Genomic DNA, 21,221 nt, shown 5'->3' on the forward strand with positions numbered 1-21,221 from the left:
GAAATCTTTATTGAGGGATTTAAACTACTTCAGTGGCTAACAATGCTTTCCAAGCAAGCCCTTGTGCATAAAGTGAAATGATATTTACCAGTTTTATACAGAATATTTAAAAAGTAACATGCATATTTTCAAAATATACAAAAACCATCAATAATAAGTGGGAAAGATAATAAATACATTTTTAACAATATCAATCTAAAAATACATACAATAGTAATGGTTATAATTAGAGGTGTCAATTTAATGCACCATCCGTTTAGGAAACTCACTAACCGTTTAATTGAATAGAAAAATAACATATTTCAGCAAAAAAACCAAAAACAATTGGAGCTCCAAAAACAAGTCAGCAATGGTTGATAACAAATGCTGTACCCTTATGTTTCACGAGTCCAATACTCTCTTAATGTAAAAGAGTGACTCTAGGGACCAGTCCTTGAAGAGTAAAAATCACTCTTTGTAAAGAGTGAAAATATTTCACTCTCAAAAGAGTGCTTTCTCACTCTTAAAAAGACTGAAACCCACTCTCAAGAGTGGAAATGAAATGACTCTCACTCCAAAAAGTGGTAATTCACTCTTAATTGAGTGAAAACTAATCAATCTTTTTAGAGTGAATTATATTACTCTCTAGTCACTCGAATAGGAGCCAATTTTACTCGTTAAGAGTGAAAATCAGTTCATTCTTGACAGGGAGTGAAAATTTCACTCTTTTACATTCAGAGAGTAGTGTGATTCATCTAAAGTTTCTTGATTTGCCAGTTCTTGGAGACAATTGTTTGTGTTGCCGAACAACATATTATATAATGACTGATCACTAAGTCCAAGACAATGTACACCTGACGAAATGACCCATTCTGGATGAGACATAAAGATATCAAATCAATTATAGTTTTACTCTTATCGGTAATTATAGTGTAATCATTAATGAGTTGACACATTTCGGAATTTTTTGCAAGATTAGATACTTTTTAGAGTCACATTTTTTGCAACATCCAAATTAAAATTACCTAATATATACACTTCTTCATAATTATTAAAATATCATTGCACTTTTGAAACAAAACATCCAATTTATCAATATAATCAACAGTAGAGTTGGGAGGATGATAAACAGTACCTACAGCAATAGGTTTGGTGTTAGGTAAGTTGATTTCAATCAAAATTGCAACTACCTCATCATCATGACAAATTTTCTTTTACATAACACATTACACCACCATGAGTCATCTCATTGCTTCGAGAAGTTAGCTCAATCGATAAGGCATTATACTATGGTGCAAGAGGTTGCAGGTTCGAACCTTGGCGGTGGTTTAGTACGCTATCATGGGAAAATTGAGTTAGCTTGAAATTCCCCTGGACAAGGAACTTACTGCCAATTGTCTTGTTGTAACCCGTACGAAACTCAGGGAGCTGATCCTGGTTGCGATGGTCATTTGTGGAATGTCTAGGGTGTGTGCTCTTGAAGCTGTAAAGTCTGTTTGTTGTTAATGGTTTATGGAATGATTGTGGGGCCGTAGTGGTCAGTGACAAGCTAAAACGTCTAGGCATTGTGCCTGTGCGTAGCACACTTTAAATCAATGCGCTTCTTTTTAAAAATTAAGATGACAAAAATTATAGCCACTTATCATTAGTTGAGACTCATCAATACTATTGTCTGTCCAAGTCTCACTCAGACAAAAAACATCAATATTATTATCATGCAAAAAATATCCAAAGAATCAAGTTTGTTGATAATGCTTCTAATGTTTAGATGAACCATTTTGAGACCTTTCTGCAACTTACTCTTTAAATCAACAAGACAATCTCCAAAAGGGAGCTTGTCATTAGTGATTCATGTAAAACAGCAATCACATAACCAATTTACAGAATTATCTCAAAACTCCTCAGATTAACCTCAAATCAGCCGGTGAACGCTCATTTCATTTTGCTGCTCTTGCTGTTTGAAACTCACTTCCAAACAACCTCAAACTTTCTCAATTTAAAATTCAGCTCAAAACCCATCTCTTTTGCCAAGCTTTTCCAGATTCACAGATGTAATTGCTTTTTTGTTTGATTTTCATTTTCATGTTTTGCACGCTTTGAGTTCCTCGAAAGATTTAGCGCCTTACAAGAACCATTCATAATATTATTATTATTATTATCTGTTTAAGATGCTTAGACTAACCAATTTTACAATTGCAATGCCCACAAAACACATTTTCTTGGTGGCTAGATATATTACTATTCCTTTCAAGATAGTAGACGATGAACAATCTGTGTAGGATCGCACGACCCAAGCATGACCTAGTTCTTTTTCCACAAAAACCTGGAAGAGCAGTCGGGCAGTGCTGAAAGACCTTGCCAAATACTATAATAGATATTTACCAATTTTCTTACACAGGACGAATCCCCTAATTGAGCAACAGAAACGCATGGTGGAAGCTCATCAAAAGCTTACAGAAAAACAGAAGAAAGAACGCTATTTGGAAGAGCAGAGGAGGAAACTGCAAAAATTTAGCAAGGGAGGCACAGCAGCACTTGGAACAGCCAAATTAGATTTTGACAATCTCCTTGGGACAAGCAGGAAAGATGCAGCAGGAAGAGGGGGAGGTTCAATGGGCAGAACAGCCATTCAGCCACAGATGCAACCAAAAGGAACAACAGTTGCACAACCATCAAATGAAGATTCCTTTGGAGACTTTCTTCAAGGACCAACAACCACACCACCAGCACCCAGCAACCCATCACCTGCAGGCGCAGCATCCAGCACACAGGAGGATGACTTTGGTGACTTCTTGCAGGGTCCGACATCATCCACTGCTTCCACTGGGCCAACTCCTGCAACTGCTAACAAGCCGGTGACTTCGCAGTCACAGGGCCCTGGAGAAGGTGCAAAGGGAGCAGAAATTGCTGGATCACAAGAGGTTGCTGTGACACAGCAGAAAGTCCCAGAGACTAAACCTTCAGGTAACATGAGAATGTGTATTAGACACTATCTTGTATTATGTACAGTACATTCACTGGAACATGTTTGCTTAATTATTATTATTCATTGACTATTAGTTAGTTTTTAGCGGGTTTTCCGTCGGACAAGTTTACGCATGGCAGAAGCTCATCAAAAGCTAACAAATTCTAAACATACCCAATGACGAACCCGCTAAAAACTTATTTATTGTTATGAACTCCCGTCGTAAAAGCCTATCCATAATATTCATTCATTAACTATTACTTAATTCATTCATTTCATCCATTTTTCTTTCTTTTCTTTTCTAAGTTTATTTATTTATTTATTTATTTATATTCTTTTTTCTTTCTTTGTTATTCTTTCTTTCCTTCACCCTTTCTCATTCTCTTCCTTCCCTCCCTTTGTTATCTTCTGCCGAGCCATGCCATAGATTGATTAATCACTTCATTCATCCTGTGCATCCTTCTAGGTCCTACAATAGAGAGCATGATGATGGCAGCCACAGATTTCTCATCCACTTCAGCTCAAAAAATGAAACCAACCAAACGAAGTCTGCGTGATTCTCAACCACAGGCCAAGCAGCCATCATCAAACCAACCAGTACCAAAGTTTGAATCAAGTCACAAGTCTCACGCATGGACAGGTGGAGCACAGGGCTTCACTGGCCTCTTTAACCAGGGTGCCCCAACAGCCCCAGCTCCAGGAGTACCACCAGCAACAGGCAGTGGTGATGAAGCCGGGGACAAGCAAGGTGGAAAATTTGATGGTGGAAATTTGCCGCCTTGGTAAGGTTTGGAATTAATTAAAAATATCAAAAGTGGAGAAGTGACTCGCATAAATGTGACACGATCTACTCCATGGGAGGCCAAAGGAGGCATTTTTTTTAATTGACTTACTATAATTATTTATACCATATACAAACATTATGCTATAATATTTTGAAAACACTATAATGAAAGACAGATATAAAATGACTAAATCGCATTTGACATCATCTGTCAATCAAACTCAAACACGGTTTGTTTACAAATATCGTGGTGATATGAGTTGCTGAACGCTGAGGTAAAAGCGGCGCCTTATTGTTAATTTTACACCTTCAAACATACAAACCATCTCAAAAGTCAGTTCTTTATAGTAGGAAACTTTCTTTCCTGAATGCATCATATCAACAGTAGAAAAGTTGCTTTTAAGTACGTAATGTTTCGCCATTTTAAGCTCTTCCTTTCTCCGATCGGCACCAGATAATAGACCTACCTTTTATGCGCTATTAACCAAGCAAGGATTGTAACTTAGCATACTTTGTGGTGTTTATTTTCTTGTATATTTTCTTGTTATTTACTTCATATTTTTGCCTTGATCTCATTTTCATATTTGCTGCCTTTGGCCCCAATGGACTATGATCTGATCCAATAAGGAATAATACATTAAATTAAAACTTGTTTCTTTAATATCTGCCTTCCAAAGAGAGAATATTACAAAATTAGAAACTTCATCTTTTAAGTTTTATGCCTTTGTAACATTTCCCCCTCCAAATCATTTATTACAGGTGTGTAAACGAGAGGGCGCTACCACTCATCTACTATCAAGTATTGGAAGCCTGTGTAAGAGATGGTGCTATTCAGACAGAACTGGTCTATCCCATACTGATCCTGTCTGGATTAGATAAAGCGGTTCTAGGCCACATCTGGAATATGGCTAATAGGACCACACCTGGCAGACTCACCAAACATGAACTATTTTTTGCATTGGGAATGATCGCTTTAGCTCAGGTAAGGAGTCGTTTAGGTGGGTGGATGATCAAATTGATAGCCTTATCGCCCCTTTTTACCACTGGATTATACTCCATCAAATTTAGAGTTTTTGCATCTGAAGAAACTGACCTTCTCGGTAAATCCCATAAGCCTTTGCGAGTACACCTGAGAACTCGTCATTTTACGTCACCTAAACCCTCATACCTCCTATCATCCTATGAAAATCAAATGGTGCATCCCTAACCACTGTTTAGAGTGTCAGCCAATCAAAAATATTTTTGACAACAATGCAGAATGGATTGAGAATTGCCATTCAGATATTACGCACAGTGCTTTCAAATGTGTGGGCTAGTATGGGATTTTATCATTGTATTTGAATGGGGATGCATTAATGTTGTTTGTGCTTTTCAACAGTTTTAGTGATGTGACAGTTTTGCTTAAAAATACAAGAATTCAATTTTTGTGTCGCAAGTTTAGGCTAAAAACTGGGTTTGACTTGTTGCTATAGAAATGAGAATGATACATGATATTATTTAATAAGCTATTTCAGTTGAAATCCATATACACCCTATAGACGACATGACCATAATCTTCCACGCAGTAATCAAATAGGATTATCTGAATGGGTGACTCCATTTGAAATCTACACCCCCTGTGTGATCTTCCATAGGCAATGATAGGGTCATGGATTTCAACTTGAATAGCCCTCTGTGACAGTCATATATAATTAAGATGCAGTTTTGTAAACTTAGTTGCAAAATATTGTGTGTCCCACAGAGTGGCCAGCCACTGAACACAGAAGTGACATCTGGATTGAAGGAGGCACCCGTCCCTAATCTGACACCAGGGGCTAATGACCCGACTGCACCGAAGACTAGCACTGCTCTTTCACAACAAACCACTGGAGGGAATGTATTAGCCTCCACAACAGGACATAGCGGAGATGATGAGTTTGCTGATTTCCAAGCAGCTGCACCCAGACCAGGTGAGGGCGGTAACAGGGGATATTCATTAGAGCAGGGGTTTCTAACCATTATTGTGTCACAACACCATGTCATGAAAGTCAAACCACTATCATGACCCCATATCAAAATTGAGCCTGGATAGTGTCAAGCCGGAGAAGATATCTTACACTTCCCACAATGCATTTCTTGCATTCCAATTTTCAGTACTATAATATTATTGCTATCTGGTGTAACATGGGTTGATAGTGACAAAAAGTACCTGAATGAACAAAGCATATCCAGATCTTGCAAAATATGTTTATATCAACCCATGTTTAGCCAGTCTTTGCTCAACATAAATACAAAGGGAACCTGTACAAATTTGATGTAATGAGGCGACGTATCATGTTGCAAAGGATTCTGGGAAGGGTAAGATATTTCTCTGGTATCAAGCCTTGAATGTTAACTGGATGGAAACTTCTAAGTTAAGGATTGCAAGTTTGAATGTGAATGCTGACTAATGCCGATATCAGTAAAGTGAATGGAAAGTAAGTCACAGCTCAGTGAATAGATTAAAACTTGAAATTGGGGTTGAAAATCGCAATCTCTGAAATGAACGTTTAAGTGTTCCAATTGTAGCAAAATAAAACCGCAAAGCTGTTCTCATCAAGGATTTCTCGCCACATTCTGACACGCTTAGAAATTTCATTCATCTACGCTTGTTACTCGCGACTAATCATGCTAACTACACGCAGCAGCATACGCTACTCTCTGGCGTCCATATTAGCGAGGCTATCTGCGTACAACTGCTTACTACGCACAGCCACGCAAAGAGTATGTTCCACGATGTACACAAATTTGATAATTTTTCTATAGTATAAAAAAAATGGTATTGATCTTTCATCTTACCAAGAAGAAGCATTACAAACTCATCAGTATGATATCTGTGATGTGATCAAGCAAAATATCCCAGAAGTCAAAAATTCTTTGCAGATAAATGGAAATATGTGTCGGTATTTCTTATGTAATCCCTTTGTTTTTAAGGTAAGGCCAAAGTGTTTGTTTGGCCTCGTCCCTAATTTTGAAAACTGGGAAAAAAGTTAAGAAAAGGTGATAGAAACATGGGGTATTCAGTGAAATCAAGCTACATGTGTACATTCATGTCAAATTGTTGCACTTGACGGCTGCTACATGTGTCTCTTTTTACATAATAGCTCCTCTCAAATGGTGGTCACTTCAAATCACCCCCAAGTCACATGGTTTAGGAAGGTCTGTATTCCTGAACCGTGTGACTTGGGGGAAGATTTGAAGTGACTTCGACTTGAGATGAGTCTGGTATTTAAACCTAGCTATTATGTAAAAAGAGACACATGTAGCAGCTGAAAAGTGCATGCTGTACACACAATCATTAGAAATGTGACAAATGTGAAAATTGATTTGAGTCGATATCATCAGACTAACTTTGCTTGATCATATCACATTATTGGGAAGCTGGTTATACTTATCCTCATATCCATTCCACTATAGGTCACTCACCAATGACCATGACACAGGCCATCTCCACACCACTGCCATCAACCAGTGTCGCTCCATCACTAGTCAGTCCTGGCTCAGCTGTGCCGCCCATTCTCCTACCTAGCGCATCAGCAGCTAAACCAATACCATCATCATCCAAATCATCCTCCAAGTCAAAGTCAGGCATACCAACTGTATCACTGTCAGGAGTATCAGCTGGGAAGAGCAGCAGTGGTCTGGGGACCAAAGCAACAATGTCGAACACTGGAGTCACTATGAAATTGGGTGACTTGGGAAAAATTGAAGATGTTGGATTTGACCCTAGGTACCCAAAAGAAGGTGATTATGTTTGTTTATTTATACTGTTTTACTTTTTTGAAAATGTTTATTACATTGAAATACTACAGGCTGAACAGGAATTTGTATTTTAATAGATCATTTAAGAGCTTCCAAAGTATAGAATGGTATCAACAATGACATTTCATTTTAATCAGGACATGTGTATGTAGTGCCATCATTTGACAGGATTAGTGTTTCATATGTGAACATTGGACTTAAATTTGATGTCATTCAAGAGTACTGATTGGTTACAAGGAGATCACACGCTCATGCACTGCGTGCGCGTACAGGGTGTCTGTGAAAGATGTGTATAGTTGGAAATGAGTATTTTAATGCCCAAACCAAACAGGACTTAAATAGTTCATGTGGTTGAGGAATGGGCTATTCCAGTTGAAATCCACACTACCCCTGTGGAAGATTTTGGAAATATCTGCCCCAGGGGGAGTATGTTTTTCAAATGTAATTGGTCAGAGATAATCATTTTGAAACCCATACTCCCCTTTTATTATGGCCTTTACCTATATCTTCCACATCTGGAGTGAGTATTTCAAATGGAAGTTACCCAAATGTCTATTCTATTTGAAACTCATACTCCCTCTGTGGTAGACTTTGGCTAAATCTTCCACAGGGGTAGTGAGGATTTTAAATGGAATAACTCAATGAAACTGCTATTGAATTTTCGCAATTGACCACTCTGTTCTTCAAATTTAAGAATTTTATGAAAATACCTCATGTTAATCGTTCCACGGATTCAAATATCAATCAACAACAATAGATGCCTCATGCACAGTGATTGGTACTCCAACTGAGCACAACTAATGAATAATACTCCAGAGAGAGATTGATATCAAAATCCATGGAACGGTGTGAAAAGGAGGGGTCAATTGTCAAGAAGTATGTGATGGCTTTGGTATTCCTTGACCACATCCACTGTTTAGTTTTGTTTGGTTCGCACATTCAAATACGCAAAGTTAAGTTTCTGACGATACAGTTCTTGCAGGGACACCCTGTATGAACAACTAAACTTGTCAATCAAATGATGTCAAATACACAATCAGGTAACCTCCTGGAGGTCAAACTCTAGTGTGTATTGTTTTATAAAGTTTACGTGGAGCGCTTCTAATTAATTTTCAGCTGAGGTTAATTTTTCTTAATAAACTTGTAGTTAAGAACATGGTGGTGGGGTTGGCAGTGCGTAAGATGTATAAGTTGGCTGGTCTCTGAGACTTTTGATTTTGCAATCTGCATGGCCACTGCTCTTACAGCTTAAAGTAGATTTTCTCTTTATCCAAATTTATGGTAGTTGTTGTAGTGGGCTGAAGTATGGGGAAATTTAGATGATGGTTTGCTGAAATGGACTATTCAATTGAAATCCACACTACCCCTGTGGAAGATTTTGAAATATCTTCCACAGGGGAATATGTTTTCAAATGTAATTGGTCAAAGTTAATCAATTTGAAACCCATACTCCCCCTGTATTATGGCTTTACCTATATCTTCCACAACTGGGGTGAGTATTTCAAATGGAAGTTACCCAATTGTGTATTCTATTCAAAACTTATAGTCCCTCTGTGGAAGACTTATTCTTCCACAGGGGTAGTGTGGATTTTAAATGGAATAGCCCAGTAGATGTAAAAGCATAATGCCTAAGTTGGTAATGTGTTCTGCCTAAAGTATTTATGTAAGAGAAGCCAGACTCATGTATGTCTTGCAGTGAGAAAATCGGCCATATTGTATTGTCATGCATAGGCAAGGCTGGAAAATATTTCTTTCTTGGGACGATAAGCCAAATTTCATTTCTGATCAACATTTCTGATCATTTCTTACACATTTCTTACACGGGGAAGCAAAATTTCCTCCAAATTCAATTAGCGCCTTCCCTAATAACTGAGAAAGGGCTCCATTTTCAATGAACCTGTTTGACTAAATTCTATCAAATGACTGAATAAAATTACCTTCTAAACCACCCAAATTAGGATTATGATGATTTTGACATCATAATATGGTACACTTATAAAAATGAAATTTGCTACATAAATGGCAAAACCGTCTGGAGGTACACTTTTTTTCCCCTGCAGACATGAAGGAGTCTGGCTTCTCCCATTTATTTCTTTGGTACTACCTTGATAACATTTTAGCAAAATTATTTACTAGGCAGCAGGGTAGCAAACTGGACTTTTTGGTAGGTTGCTTTTATATGTGCAGTGAAACTCGCAAATTATAAACATGCTTGCAGGCATGAGTGTTTTCAGGCTCTAGCCTGAATTCAGGCTATTTTGTTGTCCAAATTTACTTATTTTTATTTTTTCCCAGCCTATTTGGGTTTTTGTCTCGCCTAAATACACACGCTTTTTCAGACTATTAAAAAAAAGTCATTCTCATGCCTGTAACAAGGTTATCAGTTTAAAGGAACAAAAGTCAGTTGTTAACATTTGCTGGCATGAATCAATGTTAAGTAATACATAGAGGCGGTAAGAGAGACAGACATACACAGACAGACAGGACAAACAGTAAGAAGAGAGGGACAAGAGAAAGACTAACAGACTGAGCAAACAGACAGACAAATATTAAGCCAAGTGTTGAGCAACAAAGGCAATAACAAGAGATACAAGACTTGTAAACCAGAAAAGAGCAAAAGACAGACAGATAGACAGATAGACGGACAGGAGAGTAAGTATCATAAACTACATCTCCCAAACCACAATTTTAACCTTTTTGCTTTGGATTTTTTAAGTTGTTTAAACCAAATAATTTTATTTTCAGGAATTTCTATTATGTTGGTCATGAAATTCATAGCTATAATGCTTACTAACTTAACTATACAAACCCATTGCCTTTATTGTATCACATGCCGAACCTAACACACCACTCAGAGGAGAATTGCTACATATTCAGCAGGCTCACCGCCAGAGTCTGGGTCCAGTGGTCGTAGCTCGCCCTTAGTGTGGGACCCCAACTGTATTTACGATAAACTAACGATTCGTTCGAAAGACGATTCCGAATCAACTAGTTCACTGTCAGGTTGGTGGTGTTAAACTGTGTGTGTTTATAATAAGCCATATTTGTGCTCTGCTAGATATTACCCCCCTGCTGTGTGAATGGAATGGTCCATATGAGTTTTCCTTACACTTCTGGTGAATTTGTATTACATTCGGCTTTTAAAAATGTATACAGGGTGCTCAAAAGTTATATGAATTATTAGTTTTACCTCTCAGCCACAAAGATGTGAACCATAGAGCCAAATCTGCTGCGGTGAAATTGCTATGCAAAGCTCCAATGCAGCTCAACTTATGATTAAACACAGCAAATACAAAATATGTGGAATTTGCTATCAAAATCAAGTTTTGGAACACCCTGTATATCCATTAGACAAACTGTACGGATACCTGTCAACATCTTGACCACCTTGCCGTCATTTTTGATGTGGACTTTTGGAGTTGGTGGACGTTTCATAACTATCCCAAATGGCATCTATTACAGAGTTGATTTCACGGAGTTCATGCATGCGCTTTGTACATGGCTGAAGAACCTGCTTGCTAGCTACACACGGTGTAACATGCTTTGTTTTCAGTTATTAAAGAATTAATTTTTGTTATTTTTTATTTGCATTTTGTTTACTTGTAGTTTATTTTCAGTTTCATTTGTGTAATTTTGATTTTTAGCTTCTGCATGGTTTGAATTGTGGTTATTGTCGTAACCTAGGTAACCCAATCTGATCCAGTAGGTCTTATGTCAGTTATCATGAAATTGGGATACATGCCAGCAGGCCATAGAAATCCGCTTGTAGATAATTTTTTCCTTCCGTAAGAGGCTCAAGTGAAAGAATAATTTGTGATTATACCATTTACCTTGAACAAAAAAACAAACAAACATAAAATGCATGGTGTACCGTATTCATTCCAATAAGCGCCCACCCAGGGTATTTTCAATTTTTTTCAAAGGGTACCGTTAATGTTGAAGTGACAGATAGACATTGATACAGTGAAATAGCTGGAGGACTACACATGCTGTGTAAACTTGCAATGCATTTTCTACATCAGAAAAGCTACTAGAACGTCTTAGGACCCTTTTATAACATAAATAAATTTGTCTCTAATAAACGCCCCTCAGGAAAAATCAGGTAAACCAGGTAAAAAAATAAGCGCCCACCCAAAATGACTGTTTTAAGCACCCTAGGAGCTTATTGGAATGAATACGGTACATGAACATGGAATAATTTGATCTACAGTTTGTCCACTCTGAAGTACAAAGTGACAACGCGCGCGTAAACACCGCGTAAACAGTGCGCAGTGCTGCGTCTCTGCTGAGGTATGCGTGCCTTCAAAGTCGGCACAATGTGTGCGTCCGCGTTGGTACTTTGTACTTCAGAGTAGACAGACTGTAAGTTTTGGATGTATTCTGTTGAAACCCTAACAAAACAAGAACTTAGTCACATATACAATCCACTTCTGGGCACTGGTGCTGTGTACAGAAGTTGGATAAAAAACATCACCCTGAAGATGGTCGAAACTGTTTGGTCAGTAAAATATAATTGGTTTTGACAAGATGAAATTTATATTTAAAAAAACAAGAACTATTAAACTACTAGATTTACTGGGTGTCATCATGTCACAAATATACTTTATGATAACAATTCAAGTTTCAACATTTCTGACATCAGACTTGAGGGGGATGGATAAATGGCGAGTTAAGTGACGGTAAGTTATGGGCGAGACTGTTACCATTGGGCGAGTTAGACCATTGGGCGAGTTACTGTTAGACCATTGGGCGAGTTACTGTTAGACCGTTAGGCGAGTTAATGTACTGTTAGACCATTAGGCGAGTTACTGTTAGACCATTGGGCGAGTTACTGTTAGACCATTGGGCGAGTTACTGTTAGACCAATGGGTGAGTTACTGTTAGACCAATGGGCGAGTTACTGTTAGACCATTGGGCGAGTTACTGTTAGGCCAATTGGCGAGTTACGGTTAGACCATTGGGTGGATAATTATATGCTAAGATGGTGGTGGTGTAGTGTAGGAACAGGGTGGAAAGCAGTTATACTGTAGCTTGGGGTGGGTTAAGGTGTGGTGGGTAGGGTAGAGCGTGGGAGTTGGGTTAAGGAAAAGGAATTAAGTAAAAGATGATATTTACTCAACTTTTAGTGCCATTTCACTACCGTACTAGCTTCTTCAGATTGGCAGCCCATCCTTGTTTTCTGCTTGTTTTTATTATTGAAGACCGAAAAAAAGACTAGTTTTCATGTGACGTCCTCTCAACTGGACCAAAATGCTGTACTGCGCAGATCAGCAACCGATCAAGTCGCACCTTTACCATGACGTCCGATGCAAACTAGTCTTTTTAATTTAATTCGGTCTTCAATTATATCAGCAGTCGCCATAGAGGGCATGATGAGTTGGTCAAAGATGTTGTTGAGTTTGCAAGTGTGGAAAAAAGTAAAGGTTGGAAATTTGGATCTTGGTCAGTTCCTTTAAAGCCATAATGTGTGATTTGCATAAAGAATAGATTCCTATTTTTAAAATGTTAGTTTTCACTGATCATATTGTCCTCTTTTAATTTTAAGCAAAACAAGTGAGGCAAAACGAGGAAAATTGCTAATTCATTCCAGCGCCTATACAATGTGTGTGTTAGCTTGCAGATCATCTTATTATCATGAATATTGGCGTAGTTTCACACAGCTAGGACGAACAAACAAGACGTAAGACTAATAGCGATATGCACACAGTTTATACGTCACTGCTTGAATGATTCATTAATGCACGCAATGTGTTTAGCCACCACTCGGTCAGTGAACTCTGAATAAAACCGGAGATCTCCGGTTTTATTCTACAAAAACTTAACTTTTACTGTAATTAAAGCTCTTCCAGGTTAGTCTAAAGTTCACATGCTGTACACCTTTGAGTATTACAAATTTACAATCATGCAAAAAGTAGAAATTCAACTTCAAAAACATGTTCCCATTTGTAAATTTAAATTTGTAAATTTAAATTACAAATTAAATTCGCCAAATGGTCTAACCATAACTCGCCCAATGGTCTAACAGTAACTCGCCCATTGGTCTAAAAGTAACTCGCCCAATGGTCTAACAGTAACTCGCCCATTGGTCTAAAAGTAACTCGCCCAATGGTATAACAGTAACTCGCCCATTGGTCTAACAGTACAGTAACTCGCCCATTGGTCTAACAGTAACTCGCCCAATGGTCTAACAGTAACTCGCCCATTGGTCTAACAGTAACTCGCCCTTAACTCACCGCCACATAACTCGCCAACTAACCATTCCCAGACTTGAGTGGATCGAATTGGGTTGCTTATAGCAAAATGGATTAGTGATACATGTATTGTCTTTGTTGTCTAAATACTGTATACCTTTGGATGGTAGGATGGAAGTTGTTTGCTTGTTCTCTTATGAACAACTCTAATTTTGAAAACATTTACTGTCTTTTAAAATCTAATATGGAATCCTGCTGGGTTAATTTTTTTTCACTTTAATTTTCAAACTTTCAAAACTTTCATTTTTATATATACGTAATGAAATATTTCAGTAATTTAATAGCGTTAATCATACAAATGCTTTAAAACATATCTTTAACACTGTTTTTGTTTTAAAAAAACCAAAAAAACCCCAGAAAAAGTGGCAAGGACCAGCAAACAATTTTGTTATCTTTCCATATTTCGGTGTATTCTTGGTGTAACATATATTCATGAGTTCTAGTGTAAAGATTCTATTGAGGAATTAAGTAGGTTATTACGGACTGAAGCTATATAATCCTTCAATAGAAGATTTCAGCGCTGGACTTATTCACTGTCAAAGTGATAATGTAACAGGAATAATTACCATAGCAATAGAGGTTATCCGTGTTCTATAAGTTGCATATCCTATCAGCGACTGCTATACCTTGTTTAAGACATTAAAAAAAAGTACATGCATGTGCAACCGTGGCTGTTTCAAAATAGCCCGCCAAAGTCAAGCACGTAACCCCGAGGTCGTGCATTGGATTAGTTTGAATGAGGAATACTACGGGAACCAGCGCCTTTTGTTAGAAGTCACACATGAGTGAAGTGGATAACCTCTATAGATTAATACAATTTTTGAATAGATCGCCTTGCACTACAATGTTCATGCGGTACCTATGCATTGAACCATAGATGTCAAAGAAATGCTAATCACTAGCACCTGTAAGATTAATATCTCTGAAAAGAGCGATATTGTGTTCAATCTATATGTTTGCTGACATACACAGATGATTAGTGCAATATGCTTGTAGTGCAGGGCGATCTATTCAAAAATTGTATTCATCTATTGCTATGGTAGTTAATCCGATTATTACATCACTTTGACAGCGAATTCTATGCCCTTTTAGTTTTACACAAAGGATGAAACTTTTTTTTATGTAGTTGTTTTCCCCAGTAATTGCATGCAAAGTGTCCCATTCTTAGAAGTTACAATTAGGTTGGTCCAAGTTGATGTATATATATACATTTATGGATACTCATTATTGCATCTATTTGCAAAGACCTTTCGCACTGCTCGTTTTGGCGCAGTTTATGGCGTAAACATTCTGATTGGCTAATTGCATCCTGTCAGCATCACATCAGCACTTCATTCGCCGATCAATCTGTGTAGCGTCGTGAGACGCAGACGTGACCTAGTTCTTTTTACCCGATCAGAAGGGCACTGCAAATGGTATTTGCAAAATAGTGTAGCTGCCTGTAAACCTAAAAAAGAAAAATTGTGTACTGCAGGCCATGGACAGTTTGCTGTCAAGCAGTGAATCCCAATGCAAGCTTTGCCTCTTTGCTTAAATGATTGTGGTGCAAGCGGTCTTCGAATTAATTTTTTGACCTTGGGTGCACTTTTGCACCCCATTTTGAAAGTTGTGTTGCAATTGAATCTGACACAAAGCAATTTGAAGTGCAGTCTCAGACAATCAACACATGAAGTCAGTACAACGCGTGAACGTGGTATCGCAATTTGTCACTACACTTTTAAAGTTGCATCGCAACAGGCAAATTTTGGGTGCAAATTGCACTGCGATAGGGCTTATTTCGAATGCTGGGTGCAATTAAGACAAAAGTTGTTAACTTTTATGCAAATAGGGTTAATCCCCTCAACTCAAGCATTGTAAAATTATATCGGTTTATCCATGCATGTAGACCATGGCTTTGGAAAAAAAATTAAAGTGTCTTTTTATTTTAAAATAAACACAAATTGTAGTCTTTTTCCGATTTATGAGCTATCTTAGTAACATATATATTGTGACACCACCAACTCAAAGCATGGTAAATTGGTAAACTTGTCTTGGTTCATCCACTTTTAAGAAATGTCTTTCTAGTTTGAAATTATCACAAATTGTAGTCCTTTTCTCGAGATGTGAGATATGAGTAACAGATATTTTATGGTGGCATCTGTGTTGAATGTGATTGCTTTATGATGTAATTATAAATGGCACATGCTTGCCCACCATGACACAGTATGCACATGACATTATTTTATAGAGCCCACTAATACTATACAGGGTTGCCTAAAAGATTTCAGCCCGAATCGCTGGGTCAAATAATCGAAAAGTCGCCAATTTTTCTCTTTACCATTGGTTTCTATGGGGAAGGAAACTATCGAAGTCGCTGGAGCCAATGTTGAAAAAGTCGCCCAATTTTTTTTCTTAACCATTGGTTTCTATGGGACAGGAAATTGTCTAAAGTAGAGGGAAAAATTTTCAAAAGTCGCCCAATTGGGCTACCAAATCGCTGGTTTGGCAACCCTGATACTATAAGAGTGTGTTTGTAACAGTCTCCCTCAATTCTGTTTGTTGATTGTAATTGGATGATGACATTTATGTTTAGATTTGAATCCACAAATCAGGTCACAGTAGCTCACATGCATGGAAGTTAGAATGCATGATACAGTAATGAAGTATGAAGTGATTTGTAACTGTTGTATGGAGGGACTTAGATAGGACACAAGATAAATTCATCAAGTGAATCGGGGTGCTCAAGTTTATTTGGGTAGAGATATGCTTCTGAAAATCTTAAAGTGCACAATTTACACCAATTTTAGTTCACACAAATATTAGATCCAGATTTTTGGCCAAATTGAACACAATTTCACAGAAAGTTCCAACATCTGAAACAAAAAAAGAAATTTGGGTTCCAGTTACAGGAAGTGGAAGCCCTGTTGAATCTAATCATTTTGTGAAATATGTTGTTAAATTGGTTCTTTGAATGATGACTAGATCGGTTGTTTGGTATGCAACAGAAAATTCTTAATGAAAGCAAATTCTTGTGCCTTAATAAAGCAAGGATTGTAATGCTGTAGAATGTTGGTAAACTTCATAATAATGTTTTGAACACGAAATTAAGACATACCTCAATTTTCGGTCTTTGACCTTCCGGGCATATATCCCAAAAAATTAATTGTACACTCATAATTCTTTGAAACAGATTAGGTCAGTATATTAAAGTGCACTATGTTTATATCAAACCAACTGAAATGACCTGGTGACTCGCATGAATTTTAGTGACTTGAGAAATGCTTTGTTGCATTGACTTTGAAGGCTTCCACTGTCTATTTTACATCCATCGCTTAAGCATGATGGTGAGGCTGATATGTTACAAATGGTTACCAAGAGTTTAAGATTAATTTAGGGGGTAAAAAACAAACTTGTGGTGTCTTAGTGTCCAAAAGGTCACTGATCTTGGTTCATCTCCTGACCAAGGTCAAAAACTTGAGATGTGTCTTAAGGAGGTACTACCCCCTGGCCAATTTTTTGTTTATTTTTGCATTTTTCTCAAAATTATAGCACATTGGTGACAAGTAAGATATGTATATTATAGGGGCAAGGACTACAACTACTGTACTGAAAATTCAGCAACTCAAAGCAAGTAGTTATTGATTTATTGATCAAATATTGGTTTTCCCTCATTTTTGACTGTAACTCCACAACTGTTGTCTGTGCTGAAATAAAATTTCCAGTGCAGTAGTTGTAGTCCTTGCCCTATAATATATGTCCCCAATGCACTATAATTTTTGAGAAAAATGCAAAAATAGGCACAAAATTGGGCAGGGGTGTAGTACCCCCTTAATTTTGTGTTGAGGTCATAGATATAGAAAATTAATTATATTTTTTATAATACCTGCTTGATAATACCATCATTGCTTAGCCTTATCACCACCAACCAAGCTATACTAATCACACTCCATCAATATGTTATGCTTCCAGATCGCACTCCTATAGAGGAAGATGAAGAAGAACAATTTGACGATTTCAAATCCGCACCTAGTGCAGATCCTTCATCAATAGACCTTACTGGCTTCCAGATGACAGGGAAAAAGGAGAGGAGGGGCGTGGATGCCGATTCCGACGTGACATCATTTGTCTTTGAGAAAGTCAAATTAAAAGCAGCAGAAAAGAAAGCTAAAGATGTGTCAAGTATTCCACCACCGCACGGGGCATCAAAAGAGAGCACTGTTGATGATTTTAATATGTACATGTCATCCGGTAGTAGGCTAAAACATGACCAATCAAAGCTGAATAAATTTGCTTCGTTTGATTCCAGCAAGATGACATCAAGCCGTACGTCCGCCGGTTTACCTAAACCGCCAGCACCCGTCGCATCGAATGAATTCAGCGAGTTCAAACAAGCTGGTGTCATCAAGCTGGAGACCACTTTCTCAGCTTTTCAAGATAGCCCTAAGAAGTCCGTCAGTATTACAGATTTTACGCCGTTCCAAGGTGGCAAGTTACCTGGGAGTTCTGTGCCCAAAGCCAAGCCGTCCCATCAGTCCAACTTTGCAGATTTTAGTAACTTTAAGCATTCGGCATCCGAGTCTGATCTGATGGGGATGACACCGAGCCACGGGATAAATATGCAGCTCTGAGGGACTTGACATTAGAGGCAGCTACATCTGAGCCAGAGTTTGGTATCGGTTTAGCAGCAACACCTGAAGCCCTGGACGAAGATGACTTTGAGGACTTCCAGCAGGCAGAGCCTGCAACAAATACAAGCATACAAGGTATCACCACTGGGGGCATTGACAGCATGAAGCAACCAGTTGTTGGCACTGCTTCATTAGCAGATAGCTTAGATATGAACATTCCACCCAGCACAAGTTCTCTTGACGACAGTTTTGCAGACTTTCAGCAAGCGGAAACCAACTCATCAGAGCTCTTTAGATCAGCTCCCCCGAACACACAAAAACCTGGTGTAGATTTATTGTCAAAGCCAGCAGGATTTGGAAACATGAAACCAATGTCACTATTAGGATCTGGCGTGATGCCAACAACACAGAAGACCCCTGGAAGCTGGTTAGACAATGTCCCACTTGATCGTGAACCTCCCGATGATGACTTTGGCGATTTTCAAACTACAAGCGAACCGTTCAAGACTAATCCAGACACTCTATCTGTTGGTAGATCGGATGACAGCGGCTCACTGAATGACTTCAAGAAAGCGGCATCAGCAAGTGATCTCTATGGAATGGAATTTGATTCTTTTGGTCCGGTGAATGACGAAGATGCTCCACATAGTCCTGCTTTGAACCTCGATGACCAACCGACGCCAGATGAACCGCCCAAACCAATAGACCCGGCAATGGTATTCAGCAGCCACTCATCTGGTCAACTACCCAAAGTGAATAACATCGCTAGTCTGGACTTATCGACCCTTGACCTGAACTTGGGTAATGGGAATAGGCAACCAGACGACAGAAAAGAAAACAGATCAGACTCATTCGGTGATTTCAGTTCAGCGCCTGTGATGTCTCCTATGGATGAAAACAACCAGGAACCAAACAAGAGTAAGTGTGAGTGGTTATGTTATGAATTCAAGATTCAATTCAAGAAACATTTATTTCACAACTTCAATAAACATGTTGATATAACTGTATCAGAATATGCTCAAATTGCATGAACCCTCTTTGATGATAATTTCTTTACATATACTAATACTCACACATTTCAAGATCATGACAAAGCATTTAATGTATAAAATTTAACTTATCACCTATAGGGTCATCTCCTAAACACATCACTAAAAGTGACCTTTTCGGTAAATCCCACAAGCCTGTGCGGGTAGTAGACCTCTGATGTCGTCACACCAATGCGCACATCGTTGATGCGTACTTCACAGCTTTCAAATGTGCTGTAACGATGTTCGCAAAATGATGTGTACATCAACGTGACATCAAATAATGACATCTAAGGTCTACCTGCAAAGGCTTATGGGATTTACTGAATCTTTTGGTTTATTCCCTAACTTTAATCAACTATATCACATAGTCCTCTTTTTTTTTATAGTCATTTTATTTAGTCATTTTATTATCATTCATTCTGAATTGGCATATGGCATAACTAATCCTGTTGCTATATTATAAGTAAAAGTTTTGAATTTTAATCAATAGAACGATCTTCTTTGTATTGCTTTTGTTTATTTCTTTTAACAGAATTTTGTACTATCATCTGTTCCAATTCTAGTACCATCTATTATCCACACTACCCTAGTGGAAGATTTTGGAAATATCTTCCACAGGGGGATTATGGGAGCGCAACACTAAATCAGCGTCCCATAGGATAACATTTGATTTCGGCCTACTTCAAGCGCCATTTCTGACGTCCCTGCAATACTTGGCAAAATAAATTTGGTATCAAAGTAAAGCTCTGTTTCTGTAGACTTTTTTAATACTTTTTTCGCTATTTCGCGGTGCAAAAAATAAGGGCTAAAAATATACTAAACTCACAACTCACATTTCAAAATCGGAAGTTGTCTTAATCCCCCACAGAGATTTGCTTTTGAGATAAAATGTCCGTTTTTTTTCTGCATTCTATCATTGAAGACACTTGTCGAATTCATATGAGCTGATATTGAGTGATTTAGAGTGAACATGTCGGTAGATATGGTCGCTACAATCTCATATTCACTATGGACTATATTAGCCGAATTTCGTTCTTAGTGATTAAGTGTTGCGCCCTCTTATAAATTTCAAAAGGAATGAGCACATTGGGCAGCTCCATTTTAAACTCACACTCCCTCTGTGGAAGAGAGTGTATGAAATTCTTATGGAGCTGTCCAATGTATTCATTTCATTTGAAAATTATACTCCCCCTGTGGAAAATAATTTCCAAAATCTTCTACAGGGATAGTGTGGATTTTAAATGGAATAGCCCATTGTCCTGTGTAGGATTAGGTCAATGTTCACCAAGGGACACTATTCACTATTAATATTTCAAAGTAAAATGCTAATACAATTACAATTATAGATCCAAAGGTGCAAGGAAATTAATGAGGTGTCACAGAAGACGGAATAGATAATAGCCATTGTCACTAATGTGTCTATCCGGAAAAATGTAATAATTTGGTGCATTTTATTGAACAGGTGCTGATGTGTCATCCAATCCTGTACCAGCTGGGGGTATGACGGTATCCAGTGCGCCATTAGTACCCCAGGGAAAGGCTTTTATAGGAGACCGGTACTCAGGGTCAGCTCTTATAGGAGATAGGTACTCTCAAGTAGCAGGAGAAATAAAAGTAAGTACACTTAGTTAATGTGTTATCCAATCCTGTACCATCTGGGGGTATGACGGTATCCAGTGCTCCATTAGTACCACAGGGGAAGGCTTTTATAGGCGACAGGTACTCAGGATCAGCTCTTATAGGAGATAGGTACTCTCAAGTAGCAGGAGAAATAAAAGTAAGTACACTTTGTTAATGTGTTATCCAATCCTGTACCATCTGGGG

General features: G+C 38.1%; 1 protein-coding gene across 1 annotated transcript in view; it reads left to right on the forward strand.

The window, feature by feature from the left end:
• Positions 1 to 21,221, forward strand: part of LOC140163511 (uncharacterized) — a 50,347-nt gene that overhangs the window by 14,286 nt on the left and 14,840 nt on the right. The window contains 10 exon segments of the mRNA XM_072186825.1: positions 2,378 to 2,943; positions 3,411 to 3,726; positions 4,488 to 4,710; positions 5,470 to 5,677; positions 7,164 to 7,490; positions 10,364 to 10,386; positions 10,388 to 10,511; positions 17,708 to 18,343; positions 18,346 to 19,284; positions 20,860 to 21,011. Coding sequence (XP_072042926.1) covers positions 2,378 to 2,943; positions 3,411 to 3,726; positions 4,488 to 4,710; positions 5,470 to 5,677; positions 7,164 to 7,490; positions 10,364 to 10,386; positions 10,388 to 10,511; positions 17,708 to 18,343; positions 18,346 to 19,284; positions 20,860 to 21,011 — 3,514 coding nt within the window.

Source organism: Amphiura filiformis, chromosome 11 (assembly GCF_039555335.1).
Source record: "Amphiura filiformis chromosome 11, Afil_fr2py, whole genome shotgun sequence".
Lineage (NCBI taxonomy): Eukaryota > Metazoa > Echinodermata > Ophiuroidea > Amphilepidida > Amphiuridae > Amphiura > Amphiura filiformis.